This window comes from Elephantulus edwardii, unplaced genomic scaffold (assembly GCF_000299155.1).
Source record: "Elephantulus edwardii isolate Elephantulus edwardi_28Jun2011 unplaced genomic scaffold, EleEdw1.0 scaffold00024, whole genome shotgun sequence".
Classification (NCBI taxonomy): Eukaryota; Metazoa; Chordata; class Mammalia; order Macroscelidea; family Macroscelididae; genus Elephantulus; species Elephantulus edwardii.
The window spans coordinates 12159814-12175536 of NW_006399774.1; the positions used below are offsets into that span (position 1 = coordinate 12159814).

Sequence of the window (15723 nt, forward strand, 5' to 3'; positions counted from 1 at the left end):
GGACATCTTCTGGGGGACACTGTCCATTCAGTCCATCCTGTGATTATCTGGACAGGCCAGTCCTGGAGAAGGCATCATGCAGTGCTGGTGAAGGAGACAGTCAGTGGAAAAGAGGGTGGTCCCAGAAGATGGGTTGACCCCGTGGCTGCAACTGTGGGCTCAAAGACAGCAGTGGCCGTGAGGAAGGGGCAGGACCGGCAGTGTTATGTTGTCCACGGATGGCTGTGGGGCACAGCTGACTCAATAGCATCTCCTAACAAGGCTCGATCCATAACGGAGGCCCATCTCAGCGGATCCCTGGGATCCCCAAATCGAGTCCTAGCCCTGGGCCCAGCAGTCGAGGCTCCCCCGGCACTGGACCCACGGCCTCAGCCCACCCACCGCCTGGCCACACAGGGAGACCGCGGGAGATGATGGCCTTCAGCCTTGTTTCTTGTTTGAAGGTGGAGCCAGGACAGGCTGACCCCCGAGGCTGTATTGTGGTCGTGTTGTCGTGGGCCCTTTCATCTCCACGTGTGTCACCAGGTGCCGTCAAGAGTCCCCTCCTGTCTGCCGTTCGCACAGCAGAGCTGGCCTGGCATCCTTGGCGCTGCCTCTGAAGGCCCTCCAGACCTCATTAAGTCTCACTCCATCTGTCTGCACCCGGTGAACAAATCCTTCACTGCTCGGCCCTCTGCCCGCCTCACTCCTTGGCTCAGCTCTGGCATCCCTGGGCTTCCTACTCTTTCAGTACAAAGATTCTGGTTGGCAGATGTGGGCTTTCCACCGCACCCCATGCCCCGAGCCAGGCCCTTCTTTTTGTGCGCTTGGCCTGGATGATGGAGCCTCACAGTGACCTCGTGCAGGGTCACAGGGCGCGTCCGCATCGTGGTCCTCCTCCACTCCCACAGGGCTCAGTGGACAGGGGGACTTAGAGGCCTACCCAACAGCAGGGCTTCGACCAGTTCAAAACCATCCAGTAAGTGCCTTCATCGACGAGGTCTGAGTATGCACTGCACAGCAGCCAAATCTGTGGCCCGTGGTATTTTATCTAGAAAAGGAAATAAACCACTGTTCCCTGCTCAAGGCTGCCGCCAACCATACTGCTTTGAGAGAGAAAGAGTGAGTGAGTGAGTGGAAGAGAGAGAGTGTGTGTGTGTGTGTGTGTGTGTGTGTGTGCGCGCGCGCGCGCGCGTCCATCCGTCCATCCGGGTCCCCAGTGGTCCTGCCGCAACCCATCCTCCTAAAGCTGCAGGATCCTCGTATGAGCAGTTGCGTTACCAGCAGAACTCGGGAGAACATACTGCAAAGCTGCAGGGCTCTCTGCTCCCCCCTGAGGGCCTCACAGCTTTACAGCCAGGTTGCTGTGTTTTCCGAGGTCAGGATTAGTACATTCTCTGCCCGGGAGCCCTTGTAGCACAGAGGTTAGATATGCTCAGCTACTAACCAAATCGTGTTGTTGATTGCCTTCGAGTCGAGCACGGCTCACAGCAACCGTATGAACAAAAGGCCCGAAGCCCCTCTACAACTATCAACATTTATCAAAGTTCATAGAGTTTCCGGAGGCATGTTGTTTAGGAAGTGGATGCCACTCCTGCTTCCAAATTGTAAGCACTAGAATTAAGGGAGCTCACCCCCCCCCCGCCCCTCCCCCCCGTACCTTAGGGATAAGGAATTGCACTGCCAACCCAAAGGCATGGAGTTCGAATCCACCAGCCGCACTGTGGGAGTAAGTTGGGTAATCTCTCCTGCAATTCACTGCCTGTGAAAAATCCTCTGGGGGCATCAGCTGTGGATCAGCTCTGACTCAAGAGTACACACAACTATCCAAAAAATTGGTGATTCAGACCCACCGGCCACTGTGCTGGAAATGGATGGGCAGTCTCTGCATAAAAATTTACGGCTGTGGAAAGCTGTGGAGGGTCTCTGTGTGCTAGAACTGGCTGGACAGCACTGAGCTTGGTTTTGGTGGGTACCAAGGTGTGAAAGGAGCCAGGGAAACACAGGGACAACTGAGTCTGTTAATTCCTTAAGGGGGAACTGTCCCCACCAACAACATCAACCATGTAAAACTGGTATCTTTAAAGTCAGACATGCACCCACCCAACTTTGCTGCACCTACTCCTACTAACCCCTGACCCAGTATTTGTTGCAAATGACCAACAGACTTTACAGAATCTCTTCCTCTATTTCTGTGGAGTTTGTTAGGGAAATAGGTTGGATATGGTAGGTGCGAAGGTTATCACACAGTGAAAGTCCAGGTTTACTGACCTGTAGTCCCAAGCCAGATAACGGCAAGACACAATTCCTCGATTGGTTCACACAGCTTCTTAGCCAACAAGTGGAAGTTCAGCAGCACAAGGGCAAGAAGTCTCTGGTTTCCTCAGTCATCCAGCAAGCTTTGTTTCCCAGCAGTCACCAGTCAGCTCTTCTGTGATTTGGCCAACAAGCAAAACTTAACTCTGGCTCTGTCTCCAGTGTTCCATCAGGCTATAACTCACCTCAATCTCTCCACACTCTGGTCCCCTCTCCCTATTAGGTCGGCCCCACAGCTGTTAATAATGTGGAAGAGGCTGATGAGCAGTGAGCCATGTGTCTACCCTTAAGTCACCTGGAGACCATGCCCCAGGGGAAGCTAAGAGTGGCAGGTGGAACCTCAGAGATTCATTTCACTTGGACATTCCCACCTGGCCATGGGGTCAGGCCTAAGAGAATGGCTAGATAAGTGTAAAATCCTAGCACCACATATGCGGCTCTGCTGGCCTCTGCTGCCATTTCAAAGGTATGTTGTTCGAATCCACCAGCTTCTCTGCAGGAGAAAGATGGGCAGTCTCCTCCTGTTGATTTACTGCTTCTGAAAACCAGCTGGAGGGCCTGCTATGAGTCGGTTCCAACTCCGTGGCGTACAGCACCGCTGTTCAGGTTACTCTTGTGGTCCAGTGGTTAAATGCAGCAGCTAACCAAGTTGAATCCCTCTTTAGGAGAAAGATACAGCAGTCATATGACCTCGGAAAGACCTTGGGAACCATGTGGGTAGTTCTCTGTTCTTCAGGGTTGCTGTTGCTGCATATTGAAATTTACTTGATGGCCCATCAGCAAACAAATGGACAGAGAAGCTGTGTTATATTCACACAATGGAATACTATGCTGCATTGAAAAACAAGGAACTCATGCAATATTATTCAAAATGGGTGACTCTGGAGGACATTATGCTGAGTGAAATAGCTCAGTCACAAAAGGACAAATGCTACATAGTGCCACTGTTGTAAAATGGGACTTGCATCGGGGTTGGGGGGAGACAGAGAAAGATGGGATAAATTATGTATACTGCATTGAAACAGGTGAGGGAGAGAACTGTTTAAAAGGGATATATGATTAAGTATTATTGTCATGACAGGAGTCCAGAATGAAGGCTGAACAGTGGAGTGGACTTGAGGGGAGGGATTGTATAACAATGAAAGAATTTTTCTTTTACTTTTCAAAGAGAAGAACAAACTGGGGGTGGGGGACAGTGGTGGGCAGGGAGAAAAGTGCAACAATGAATGAATGGAAATCCGAATTCTCTATAAGTTTTCATTGTTGTTTTTGTTATATGCCATCAAGTCATTTGTGACTCATAGCGACCGTATGTACAACAGACCTAACCCCTGCTCTATCCTGTGCCAATCGCACTGTCTCTGACACTCCCATCCCAATTATCCCAGTCACTGAATCAGTCCACCTCATAGAGGGCCTTCCCCTCCTGCGCTGTCCCTCCACCCTCCCAAGCATGATGTCCCTCTCCAAGGACCGGTCTCTCCTTTCAGCATGACCAAAGTATGTCAGACGAAGCCTCAGAATCCTTGCCTCCAAGGAGCCGCCCGGTTTAACCCTCTCCAGGATGAACCTGTTTGTTTTCTTGGCAGTCCATGGTACATTCAATACTCTTCTCCAGCACCACAGCTCAAAGGCATCAATTCTCCTTCTATCCTTCCTAGTCATTGTCCATCTCTCGGATGCATAACAACACGCATGCTTTTAAAAGTGATACACCACTAGCCATTTGCTCTCTTGACATTGAGAGGAAAGTGCAGGGTCATTTCCCACCACCAGAGCAGAACCTCACACCAGTCTGCCCTCAACTCCTGACAGCGCCCCATCACTTCCATCTGCTGGGGCCACCGAGATTCGCGGCTGCTCATGGCCTCGGGGCCGTCCCTGTACGTGGTACGTGTGGAGCACCGGGTGTCCAGCCTGCAGCTTCTGTGCCAGCAGGCCATTGCCAGCGCCCTGCGGGAGGACAAGGACGTCAGCAAGCTGAGCCTGCCCCCTCGCCTGTGCTCCTACCTCTCCACAGCCTTCATCCCCACCATCAAGGTACTGACTGCCACGCGCCTGCCCCTGCCACCCACTGCCCCTTCCTGAGGTGTCCTTAGAAGGGCAGAGCTAAGAGGACAGTGGCCACACAGGGCAGCACTGAGGCCTGTCCACTCTGGGCCAGAGTAGCAGGTAGAGATACACTCTCTGCAGAGTTGGCGTCTGTCCCCAGGTCAACGTCCTCAGCATCATGGCATGTCCCTAGGGCATCGGCCTCATGTGCCCAGGGCCCTCTTCTCACGACCCTGGCAGCACTCTGAGCGGATTGTCTCTCAACCTCTGATGAGGAAGTAGCACTTATTGAGCGTTTGCTCTATACAGGGCATTGCACTCATAACTTTGCAAGACTCTGTCCTTGTTGAGTCTGACTCAGACTAGAGGCCGCCGTCACCGCAGTTCCCGGGGAAGGAAGCAGGGCAGTGCTTGGGGACGTGCAGCCCCTCGCCCCAGCTGCTCGACTGCTCAGATGTGGCCCCAGTGCCCTCTGAGAGCTTGCTGCGCTGCCTCAACTGTCACTTCAGTCTCTGCAGCTGCTGCTCAAGGCTGGGCCTGCCCTTCACCCCAGCCTGCCATCTCTTCCTGCCCTGTCTCTGCTTCTAAGTATTAAATCGATTTTTTGGTTACGGAAAAGTATCAACTTCTCTTAAAATTTCCTTTCCACACGCTTACTTCTTAGCCCTAGCTGCATGTTAGAACCACTTGGGGGCTTCTTCCAAGTGCGGGGGCCCAGATCCCACTCCTGGACTTCGTGTTGGGTGGGATCCTGGCTCAGGTCGGGCAGAGGTGTAGATGCGTCTTCAGTTCCTGTTAGCGCCTGGGTCGTGATGTCGTGTCACTGTGTTAAAGCTCCAGGAGACCTAAGCATGCACTGGGGTTTGGGAATCTCTGCCCGCCGTGTCCACTGGTATCCAGCTGACCCCTGGCCCTACCATGTGTCTGCCCTTCCCCCCGTCTGACCCCCACCCTGTGTCTGACCCAGGCCCCTGCCCTGTGCCTGGACCCTCCCCTGTGCCTGCCCCCATCCTGTACCTGGCGCCCGCCCCATGCCTGGCTCCCACCCCATGTTAGGCCCCCAGCTCATACCTGGCCCCTGGCCCTCACCTTCTGTCTGACTCCCACTCCATGTCTGACTCCCACCTCATGCCTCGTCCCCACCCTGTGCCTGGCCCCTGCTCCATTCCTGTCCCCTGGCACCCACCTTGTATCTGACTCCCACCCCATGCCTGGCCCTGTGTCTGACACCCCACCCCCATGTCTGATGCACGGTCTGCCCCATGCCTGGCCCCCACCCTGTGTCTGGCCCCTGCCCCATGCCTGTCCTCACACACTCTTGTTCTCTTGAATTTCAACAATTCCTCTTCTACCCCATCCTCCTGCCTGCAGCCCCCCATCCCAGACCCCAACAACATGCGGGATTTCGTCAGCTACCCCTCAGCCGGCAACGAGCGTCTGCACTGCACCATGAGACGCGCAGAGGACGACCCCGAGGTGGGCGGCCCCTGCTACATGCTCTACCTGGAGTACCTGGGCGGGCTGGTGCCCATCCTCAAGGGCCGGCGTGTCAGCAAGCTGCGGCCCGAGTTCGTCATCATGGACCCACGCACCGACGGCCGACCAGGTGGGCGTCCCTGAGGAGGCTCCGTGGTCAGGTGCCTCAGACGGTGCACGCGCACAGGCAATAGGCCGGGTGCACCGAGGCCTGGATTCCAGAGTGTCCTTGTGCGTGAATCTGGCCCGGGTCCTAGAGGAGTGCGTCCTTGTTCCCTTCTTTGCCGTGACTTCCCGAGGCCCCTGACAGAGCAGTGAGACACCCCCATTCCCAGCCAAGAGCACAGTGTCCAGCCTCTGCCTCCTCGGTGCCCCCAGCTGTCGGTGAAAGCCCCTTGTTTGTCCATACAGACTTGGAGATTTTAAACCACACGCCCGCCCGAAGCTCTCCCATTCCCATTGTCCCCGCTCTCATGCTCCCAGCCTTACGTCTGGGGGTGCTGGACCCTGAGCCTTGGCGGGGAGGACTTTGCTCTTTCTCAGGGACCACTTGGTTCTGGAGCATCGTCCACAGCCCAAGCCCTGTCTGGCCTGAGCACGGTGTCTCCGTTAAGTCCTCCACAGGAGGACCCACGCCTGTGCTCCCGGGGCCTGCCCGTCAGGCTGCTGGTGTCCAGCTGGGCACACGATGCTCACTGCAGCCAGAAGCGGCTCTGGCTGGTTCAGATGTGTTTTTCCTGGTTGCTGTGCCCTCACTCCTGCCCACTTGCCACCTGACAGTCTACTCACATGGTTCTCTGCCCTCAGAGTCCCACATCCGTGGTCACTGACCCTGCCATGCCCCCTTCCTCTGGACCATCCCACTTCGACTGTCTTGTCTGCTCTCACAGCCCACATCTGCCCATGCAGGGCTGTGCTCAGACCCTCACTGGCCTTTCTGCCTGCCCTCTTACAGCCCTGTCCCTGTCACTGGGGATGTGGCTATGCAGGGCACTCCCTGGCCCCTCTCGACTCCCCACACCTGACCCTCCAGCATCTCGTTTCCTCTGCAGCCTGCTCTGCTGACAGCGTTAGATGTGAGATTGTTAGTCATGAGACTGTGCTTGAAGCAAAGAGCTCCTGGTATTTCTGCCTTTTGAGGCAACAGTCTTAACCACAAGCAGAGATTGGGCTGAAAAATGAGACTGTTTTGGAAAGAAGGAAAGAGACAGCAGACATGGGGGAGAAGGGAGGAATTTCTCGGTCATGGCGGGCCCTGTGGACTCACACGGGCATGTGAATCTTGGCTTCATCTGGTCCAATGTCATCCTCCTCCCCCGACCCGGGCCCCGGAACCCTGCCCAGGGCGGTGAACCAAGCGCTGTGGGCAGGAAGCAGGGTGCCCCTGGGCCTGAGGCATTGTCCCGAGGTGGAGAGGTCACTGGTGATGTGTGGGCAGCCTCCACCACCAGTGGCTTCCACAGCACCCTCCCAGATGCCCCGCGGCAGCTTTAGACTCTCAGAGACCAGCTGGGCTTTGCAAACTGCCTTCACGTGAAAGTTGTTAGTTGCCATCGAGTCCACGGTGAATGACGCCTGGGAGGCACAGACCTGAGCCTCGCCCTATCCCGTGCCATCTCCACTACCTCTGACATGCTCGTCCCCGCTGTTAGGGTCGCCGTGTCGGCCGTCTGTTGAGGGTCTCTGTGTGAGGAGCCCTCGGCTGTGCCCCTCACTTGCCACCTGAGTGATGCCCTGTGTTGGCTTCCCGGCTTCGTTCATTCCTGGAGGAGCGTGTAGAGCCTCCCGGGCGTGCACTGCACGGAGCACACCGGGGTGATTGTGGGGAATGTGTTCCTGGGGAGGCCTGGGCTGAGGAAGATCGGGGTTCAGGTAGTGGTAGGACAAGCTTGGGGCGAGGCACAAAGGGAAAGGGGTATCAAGAAGGGTCACCGCTCTCTAGTTTTGAGGTTGCTCCCCCACACGTCTGGCCCCTATGCAGGGTACCTCCAAGGAGTCCAGGCATGCTTCTGCAGGGTGGTTGGCACAAGCCCCCTTCTAGCCAGGGCCCCAGCAGGCAGCCCCACCATGGTAGTTGTATAAGACAGTTAGTGCCAGACGTCCCCTACTGGGGACCCCAAAACAGGCCTGCTTTGAAGGGACACTTAGTGCCCTTAGGTCTGACTCCAGTGGGATCCCTTCACTTGGCCTACTGAGTCCTAATGGACTTAATAATGTCTGTGTGGTGATGTCCTATGTTGGAGTGCCTAGCCACTCGGAGTGCTAGACTGTATGTCCCCAGAGGCACTCAGATGCCACCTACTTTCTGACGACAGAAAGCCGCCTGATTTGCTTAGGAAACATACTAGCCTAGAGTCTAAGAGAAGCACACGCCCATGCCCTTGGCACTTCAGCCTTTAGACATGAGGTGTCGGCTGCGCGGTGTCCCGCCGTGAGTCCCCAGCGGTGGTCGCTGTCAGGGCTCCTCACCCTGCCCTTTGGTGTCCCGCCAGATGAGTCCTACGGGAACAGTGTGTTTCCCGCCGTGATCGACAGCTGCAACTGCTCCGACTCCAGCGACATCGAGCTGAGTGACGACTGGGCTTCCAGGAGGTCGCCCCGCATCGCCAGGACGAGCAAATCGCCCAAGCTCCCCAGGTAACCGCAGCTGTCCTGCAAACGCGGGCACCTCCCGACGTGAGTGTGTGACTTGCCTGCTGCAGAAACCCCCTCAGAAACTGACACCGGAACCGGACAGCCAGAGGACTGTTAGCACAGACGCAGCTCAGTCCTTCCACGTGCACGTCCTGTTATTGTTTGGTGTCGTCGAGTCAGCCCTGGCTTGTAGCGACGCGGTGTAGAGTAGAGCACGCTGCCCACTCCTGGCCTCCCTCGCATCCTCACACCCCGCTGACCCGTCCATCCCATCGAGGTCGCCCTCCTTTCACCGACTCCCCACCTCTTTAATCACGGTGTCCTTTTTCCAGGACCTGATAGCTTGTCCTCAAATATGTGAGGTGAATTTTTACCACCCTTACTTCTAAGGAGCATTCCGATTGCACCTTTTCCAAAGCAGATGTAATTATTCTCTTGGCAATGTGTGGTATAGTCAATATTTCTCACCAACAAAGGGATCACTCCTTCTGTTTTTTCTTATTCATTGTCCAACTTTCAAATGCTTATGAGGCAATTGAATATACAATGGTTTGGGTCAGCCTCACCTTAGTCTTTAAAGTGACATCCTTGCTCTTTAGCAAATTAACAAGTTTCTTAGCAGTGGGTTTGTCCAGTGTTATACATCTTTTGATTTCTTGACTGCTGCTTCTGTGGGTTTTGATTGAGGGTCCAAGTGAAATGAAATCATTGACAACTTCAATCTTTTCTTCTTTTCACATTTTGTCATTTATTGGTACAGTTGGGATAATTTTTTTCCTTGATGTTGTAGTGTAATCTGTGCTGAAGACTATGTAGCCTTTGGTCTTCAGTGTTTCAAGTCCTCTTTACTCTGCAAGCAGGATTGTGTCATCTGCAATACAGGTACTTGATGAACCTCCCCATGCAGACACACTCTCTTCTTCATATAGTCTGGCCACACAGATTATTTGCTCGGCATAAAGATTAAATAGATATAGAAAAAAGATTCAACCCTGATGGACACCTTTCCTGAGTTTGAACCACATCGTTTTCCTTTGTTCCTTTGTCCTTTTGCTTCTTGTTTATGTACAGCTTTCACTTGAGCAGAATTAAGTTCTCTGGAGTTCACATTCTTCACAATGTGAACTTATTGCCCTGTTCTCAGTGCAGAAACTTAAGGACCAGAGAGAAACCGTGAAATCAGAAGGCAGCAGAAAGTGACGCAATTTTTTTAAAAATGCAGTCATTTCAGTGTATTACAGAAAATAGGTGCTCACTCTATAAGCTTTCTCGTGGATTCCATCTCAAAACCCCTCTGCAGAACAGAGCAGAACTGCCCTATACAGGTTTCAAGGCCATAAATCTTGATGTAAGCCGACTGTCCCATCATTACCCCTCAGGGTAGCTAGTGACTTTGAGACACCAACCTTTCAGTTGGCTTCTGAGTGCTTCAGCACTGTACCACCAGGGTGCCTTGAATGCTAGATAAACCTGTTGACATCAAAACTGTTGTGTAAGGAATCATTTTCAAAATCACTGTAGCCTTAGTGTGAAAAATAACCACTGCCTCTGTAAAAAGGGTAAGGGCCACTTGGGAGTGCCGTAACTGACGTTAACCACCCTCACGGGGGGGCTGTCACTATCTACAGGATCAGTAACACAAAACCAGTCCCTGAGGTTGCAGACATGCCCCCACACTTCCATGTGTCTTTTTCTACTCAAAACCAATTTGACTGTTTTGCAGGGTCCAAAATCCAATGTGATAGCTCACAGACGACACAGAACCGTATTGGGGAAGTCAAAAGGTTATAATCCAGATTAATAACAGGATGAGGTCAAGACGGCTCCAGAGATGTCCACACGGGCACCTCAGCCCTCGTGGCATTGAATAGTCCCAAGTTCTCAGTCCTACCAGTATTGGCTCCTCCCCTCCACGTCTCATCTCACTTCATGTCTCTAGTTTGGCCATGGCTGCTGCTTCCTTCAAGAATGGCCTGCATTTTACCAGGGTGGGGAAGGTCTCTTTCCTCTTCAGGTTGAAGGAAGAATTCTATTTCAGCAACCAAAGCGGTTCAGTTTATTCGCGAGACAATGCAGTCTTCTTGCAGATTGTTAACACTGTCAGTCCTCTCGTGGGTAGGCAGTCCCTTTGTGAATAGATCAACAGGCCCTATTTGCATAGCCCTGCCCGCCCACATGATCAGTCATCCATATTCAAATAATCTTAGAACAACTATATTGAAAGATACACTTTATACTCTGCCATTTCCCCTGGAGAAAACCTACAGTCCCAGACTGGAAGCCAGGTGGGCACCTCCATGCTTGTCTGTCTGTTCTCCATGGGTCCCTCAGGACACAGAACCCCTGATGTGTTCTCAGCGTATCTGCAACGCTCGCTCCCGAGACAGTTCTCTCCTTAGGGAGACTTTCCCAGGATGTGGGCCCGGTGGAGACACACACAGCCGCGTGCTCAGCAGGGGAGGGTGGGCACTCTGAGCCCCCAACCCTGCAGATGCTCAGCACCTCCCCTGTCTCTGCAGGATCAACATCGAGGCCCGCAAGTCCCCCAAGCTGACCCGAGTGTCTCAGGAGGTCTCCCGGTCTCCCCGCCTGCCCACACGCAAGGCTTCCATCGGCTCGCCCAGCCTGGCGAGGAGGGAGTTTCCCTTCGAGGACATCAATCAGGTGGGCCAGGCTGTACCACCCGGGTTTTCATGTGTTCAGTGCCCCCTCTGCCTGCCTTTCCTTCCCTGGGGTTTGCTTGGTGAGCGTTGAACAGCCTGACCATCTGCCCCACACGCGGACCTGATGAATGTATCTGCTAGTGGAGGGGCCTCGGTCACTGGCGCCTCACTGCCATGGCTCCCCAGCATCTTGCTGACCCTGCTTTCCCTTCGGCCACTCACTGCACCACACACAGCCTCCTAGTTGAGAGAGGACCCTCTGAGCTCGCCTGCTGCCCTCCCTCACTCCACATGGACTGGCCGCCACTCACTCAACCCTGTCATGTCTCCATTGCCACCTGGCCAGTGGTCACCCACTCATGTCCCCACCATGTTTCTGCCTGTGGCCCTCATGCCCCAGTCCTCCATCCCCAGCCTGACCACACATGGTCCCAGGCATCTCATTTCCAGCCCCCAGGGAGCTCTTTCTAAATGTCTGTAGGTGATTAGAAAGACACCTACCTGGGTAGTTTCTGGAGACACAGGAAAGACAGAAGTTACAAACTTTTAACTACCAGCCAGCCCCTGTGGTCCAGAGACCAGAGGCATGAAGGAACGTGCGTAGAGCACATTGGTGCCTGTGCAGACTTGCCATATGTGAGGCCCACAGGGACGAACCTGTCAATGTGGGGACCACAGCTCAGGGAGATACCACTTCAAGCCAGTGCCAGCCATACCTCTTGTCTGAGGGGCAGGCAGAGGGAGAAGTTCAGGGACAGCTCGGCCCTGGTGTTAAGCGTAGTCAGGGTGGGGTGGGCCTCTCCAGCGGTGGCGCACTCATGGTACATTGTGTAGGTGGCTGGGCTCTGGTTCTCTGCACCTGTAGGAATTTACGTACGCGGTCAATTCAAGCATTCCCAACAAGTGACCAGTGGAAACTAACGTGTCACTTGTCCTTGTTTCTTCCTACAGCACAACTACCTTGCTCAGGTCACGTCTAACATCTGGGGAACCAAATTCAAGATCGTGGGCTTGGCACCTTTCCTGCCTACCAACCTCGGTGCAGGTAAAACCCGCTCCCATTTCTGCCCCGCCCTCCACTTTGAGCTCATCCAGAAAGTGTAGTGTCTGCCTCGCTCAGTGCAAAGGAGAGAACACACTTGTAGGACAGCAAGGGACCGGGCATCTTACACCAAATGACCAAGGTCATTTCACCAAAGCCAAGTTTCCACTCACATGACTTATTTGCGGTAGTACTTTGACTTCTTATTAATTTTTTTAGACAAAAAAAAAGAGTGATAGATAAAAGAGTAATAGAAATAGAAACGTCTCTGAAAGCTCTGGTAAACAAACATCTGGATATTTTACTTCTGGGCCTCTCCCTGGGGGCAGCTCTTGACCCCGTCTCTTCAGGTTCTTGAATCAAGGTCAAGAAGAAGGCATTGGAGGTTCTAAGGAGGAGCCACCTGGCTGTAAGGACAGTTGTTAGTGGGAAATGTTGAAGAATCTTATTTCTTTCATTTTTTTTTCTATATTTTATTAATTTTCATAAACATTTACAGAGATTTTGGGTTTCCATTCATTCATTGTTGCACTATTCTCTCTACCCTCCTCCCAGTTTGTTCTTATCCAAATGCCACAGTGCTTGTCAAAGCCAGTTCTGATTAATCTTCTTTGTCAGTGTGTCCTTTGCCATTCCCTATCACTCCTCCCTGAGAGAGACTTCACCCTGAGTCATAAGGAAAAGGGGACGGCGTATTCTCTTAGCTACTTCCTGCTGAAAAGGGACGCTGTGGGTTTCAGGGTGAAGATCTTCTCTCACTACTCTAAAGGGCCCCTTTGGCAGTAGGAAACACATAGACTATTATGGAGATTGATTTTGGAATTTAGATGCACTCTTATTGATTGTGCTTGGCCGTACATGTTCATATCCTTGAAGATGTATCATGGGGGTGTTGCAACCTAGAAGACACAAATTTGACTAAGAAGTTATAAGTACATGAGTCCAGAAATTATGGAAAAGTAAAAGAAAAGATTCTTTCATTGTTTTACAAACCCTCCCCCAGGTCCCCTCCACCATGTAGCCCTCGCTCTAGTCTCCTGTGATGACAGAAATACCTAGTTATATATCTCTTTTAAACAGTTTTCTCCCTCCTCTGTTTCAGTGCAGTATACATTATTGAACCCATCTTACTCAGTCTCTCCCCAACCCCAAGGACAGTCCCATTCTACAACAGTGGCATCATGTAATATTCGTCCTTTTGTGACTGGGATGTTTCACTCAGCATAATGTTCTCCAGAGTCAACCATTTTGAATAATATTGCATGAGTTCCTTGTTTTTTAATGCCGCATAGTATTCCATTGTGCGAATATACCACAGCTTCTCTAGCCATTCGTTTGTTGATGGGCACTTAGGTTGTTTCCAACTCCTTGCTATTGTGAACAAAGCTGCAATAAACATGGGTGTGCATATATCTGCTTGGATGTCAGCTATGGTCTCTTCAGGGTATATTCCCAGTAGTGGAATTGCTGGGTCAAATGGTATCTCTATTTGCAACTTTTTGAGAAAGCGCCATACTGCTTTCCACAGGGGTTGCACCATTTTACACTCCCACCAACAGTGAATCAGGGTTCCAGTTTCTCCACAACCTCGCCAGCATTTGTTGCTTGCTGTTCTGTTAAATTTTGCTATTTTGACTGGGGTGAAATGATATCTCATAGTTGTTTTAATTTGCATCTCTCTTAGGGCTAGGGATTTTGAGCATTTCTTCATGTGTTTGTTAGCCATCTGAATGTCGTCTTCGGTGAAATGCCTGTTCATATCCTGTGCCCATTTTTCTATTGGATTATTTACCTTTATCTTGTTGTGGTGCTCAAGTATTTCTAAAGGCCAATTCTGTCCTTGACAAGTTTGAGACAGAGGGGAAAGCTGAGCTGTGGGACTCAGAGCATCAAATTCTCAGTAGACATCAAGTTCTCTCGTCTGTCCTCCCATCTAAAGGAGTAGCAATGGCTTGCCAAGTTCACCTCAGAGACAGTGGCGAAGTGAACGTGACAGGAGATGCTTTTTAAAGCATCTGTGATGGGCCGGCCCATATCGGGGTAGGGAGAGTCCTGTACTCACCTCCTCATCTTCTGGGTGCAGGCCCACTGCCTCAGCGGGTGACCTTCTCCTGTGCTGACCACCTCCATCTTGAACGTGTCCTGGGTGATCTGTTAAACATGTGCTTTGAAACATCCTGTTTCTACCTAAAGTTGTTTCACATACAGTTGGAGGTGGTGGTGATGTTGGTGGCTCTACAGTTGCTTCACCTCATAGCACAGTGGGTCCGTGTAACATGGAATGGAAAGAAATTCTCCCCCTACTAGAAGGAATCCTTCCCCGACCAGATGTTTAAAACACCACACCACCATGTCAGGCAGGCCAGCCCTGCACCATCCTCACGACCAGTGCCGCGTTTGAACCCGTTTGTCCAGCCGCTGTGTCCACCCATCTCCTTGACGCTTCCTCTTTTTCGCTGCCTCTTAACCAAGCATGGTGACTGACAAATTCATGGCTTTAGTCTGTGATTTTTAAGCAAAGATTATTGCATCTATGCCATGGCCTGTGAGAGGAACCAGGAAGTCTGTCCTGGAAGAAGTTCAGCTCAAGTACCCTTCAAGGAGAGGATGGTGAGACGTCTCACTTCAGATATCAGGAGAGGCCAGTCTGGAGAAAGGGCACCGAGAGCCAGGCACACTCATTATCTGCCACCAGCTCGATCCCGACTCATCGCGGCCCCACTCAGGTTCCTGAGGGGTATTGATCTCTCATTTTTTTGTCGAGTTTTATCTTCCAGAACCACTGGAATGCTGGCCTTACAAAAGAAGTTAGGTGTTAGGATAAAAGAAGTCTTTTTTTCTCTTGTTCTGACACAGTATCTGTAGGATTCATTTTAGTTCTTCTTTTAATACTTGATGCAATTTATTAATGAGGATAAAAGACAATCATGGTGTAAGACCGGGACTGTAAAAATCTATGGGGGGAATCCATGCGGAGTGCTGTCATTGACTTGATGACACGTAACAACCACAAGGTCAGCTTTGGAGGCTTAGCAGGGATGGGTAAGGAAGGGAGGAGGGAGTAAAAAATTCTGAATAGATAAATTGGGTGAAGGATTAGACATTGTAATTAATTCATTATGCTCATCAGTGATAAAGTTATAAACCAAAATGCCTATGAGTCTGTATGGAAAACCAGTATGATTTGTAAAGCATAAACCAAGTCAGAATCTTAAGAATATATAAATATGACAGGAGCTCTGGTGGGCTAGTGGCAAGAAGCTGCACTGCAATCCCAAAGGTGCACAGTTCGAATCCACCAAAGTCTCCGCTGGAGAAGGAGGGGCAGTCTCCTCCTGTACCAGTTGGACCTGATTCAACAGTACACAAGAAGGAAAAAAAGAATATATGAATAGGTCAGGCCCCAGGTGATCACAGAAGACGCTGACTATCTAGCGTAGGTTGTGAACCATGAGGGTTTGTGGTTCCCCAGAGACAGCATGGCTGCGCAAGCCTGAGGGTGTGCTAGGTGCAGGTGGGTGTGGTGGGTGCAGGTGGGTGTGGTGGGTGCAGGTGGGTGTG

At 51.9% G+C, this 15723-nt stretch overlaps 1 protein-coding gene across 2 annotated transcripts in view; it reads left to right on the forward strand.

Annotated features, from left to right (window-relative positions):
* The window catches only part of TULP4 (tubby like protein 4), a 136990-nt gene that overhangs the window by 109460 nt on the left and 11807 nt on the right, over nucleotides 1–15723 (forward strand). For both annotated transcript variants that reach the window (XM_006882759.1, XM_006882760.1), the window contains exons 7-11: nucleotides 4111–4335; nucleotides 5719–5953; nucleotides 8316–8460; nucleotides 10977–11121; nucleotides 12072–12165. In XM_006882759.1, coding sequence (XP_006882821.1) covers nucleotides 4111–4335; nucleotides 5719–5953; nucleotides 8316–8460; nucleotides 10977–11121; nucleotides 12072–12165 — 844 coding nt within the window. The remainder of the gene's footprint in view (nucleotides 1–4110; nucleotides 4336–5718; nucleotides 5954–8315; nucleotides 8461–10976; nucleotides 11122–12071; nucleotides 12166–15723) is intronic.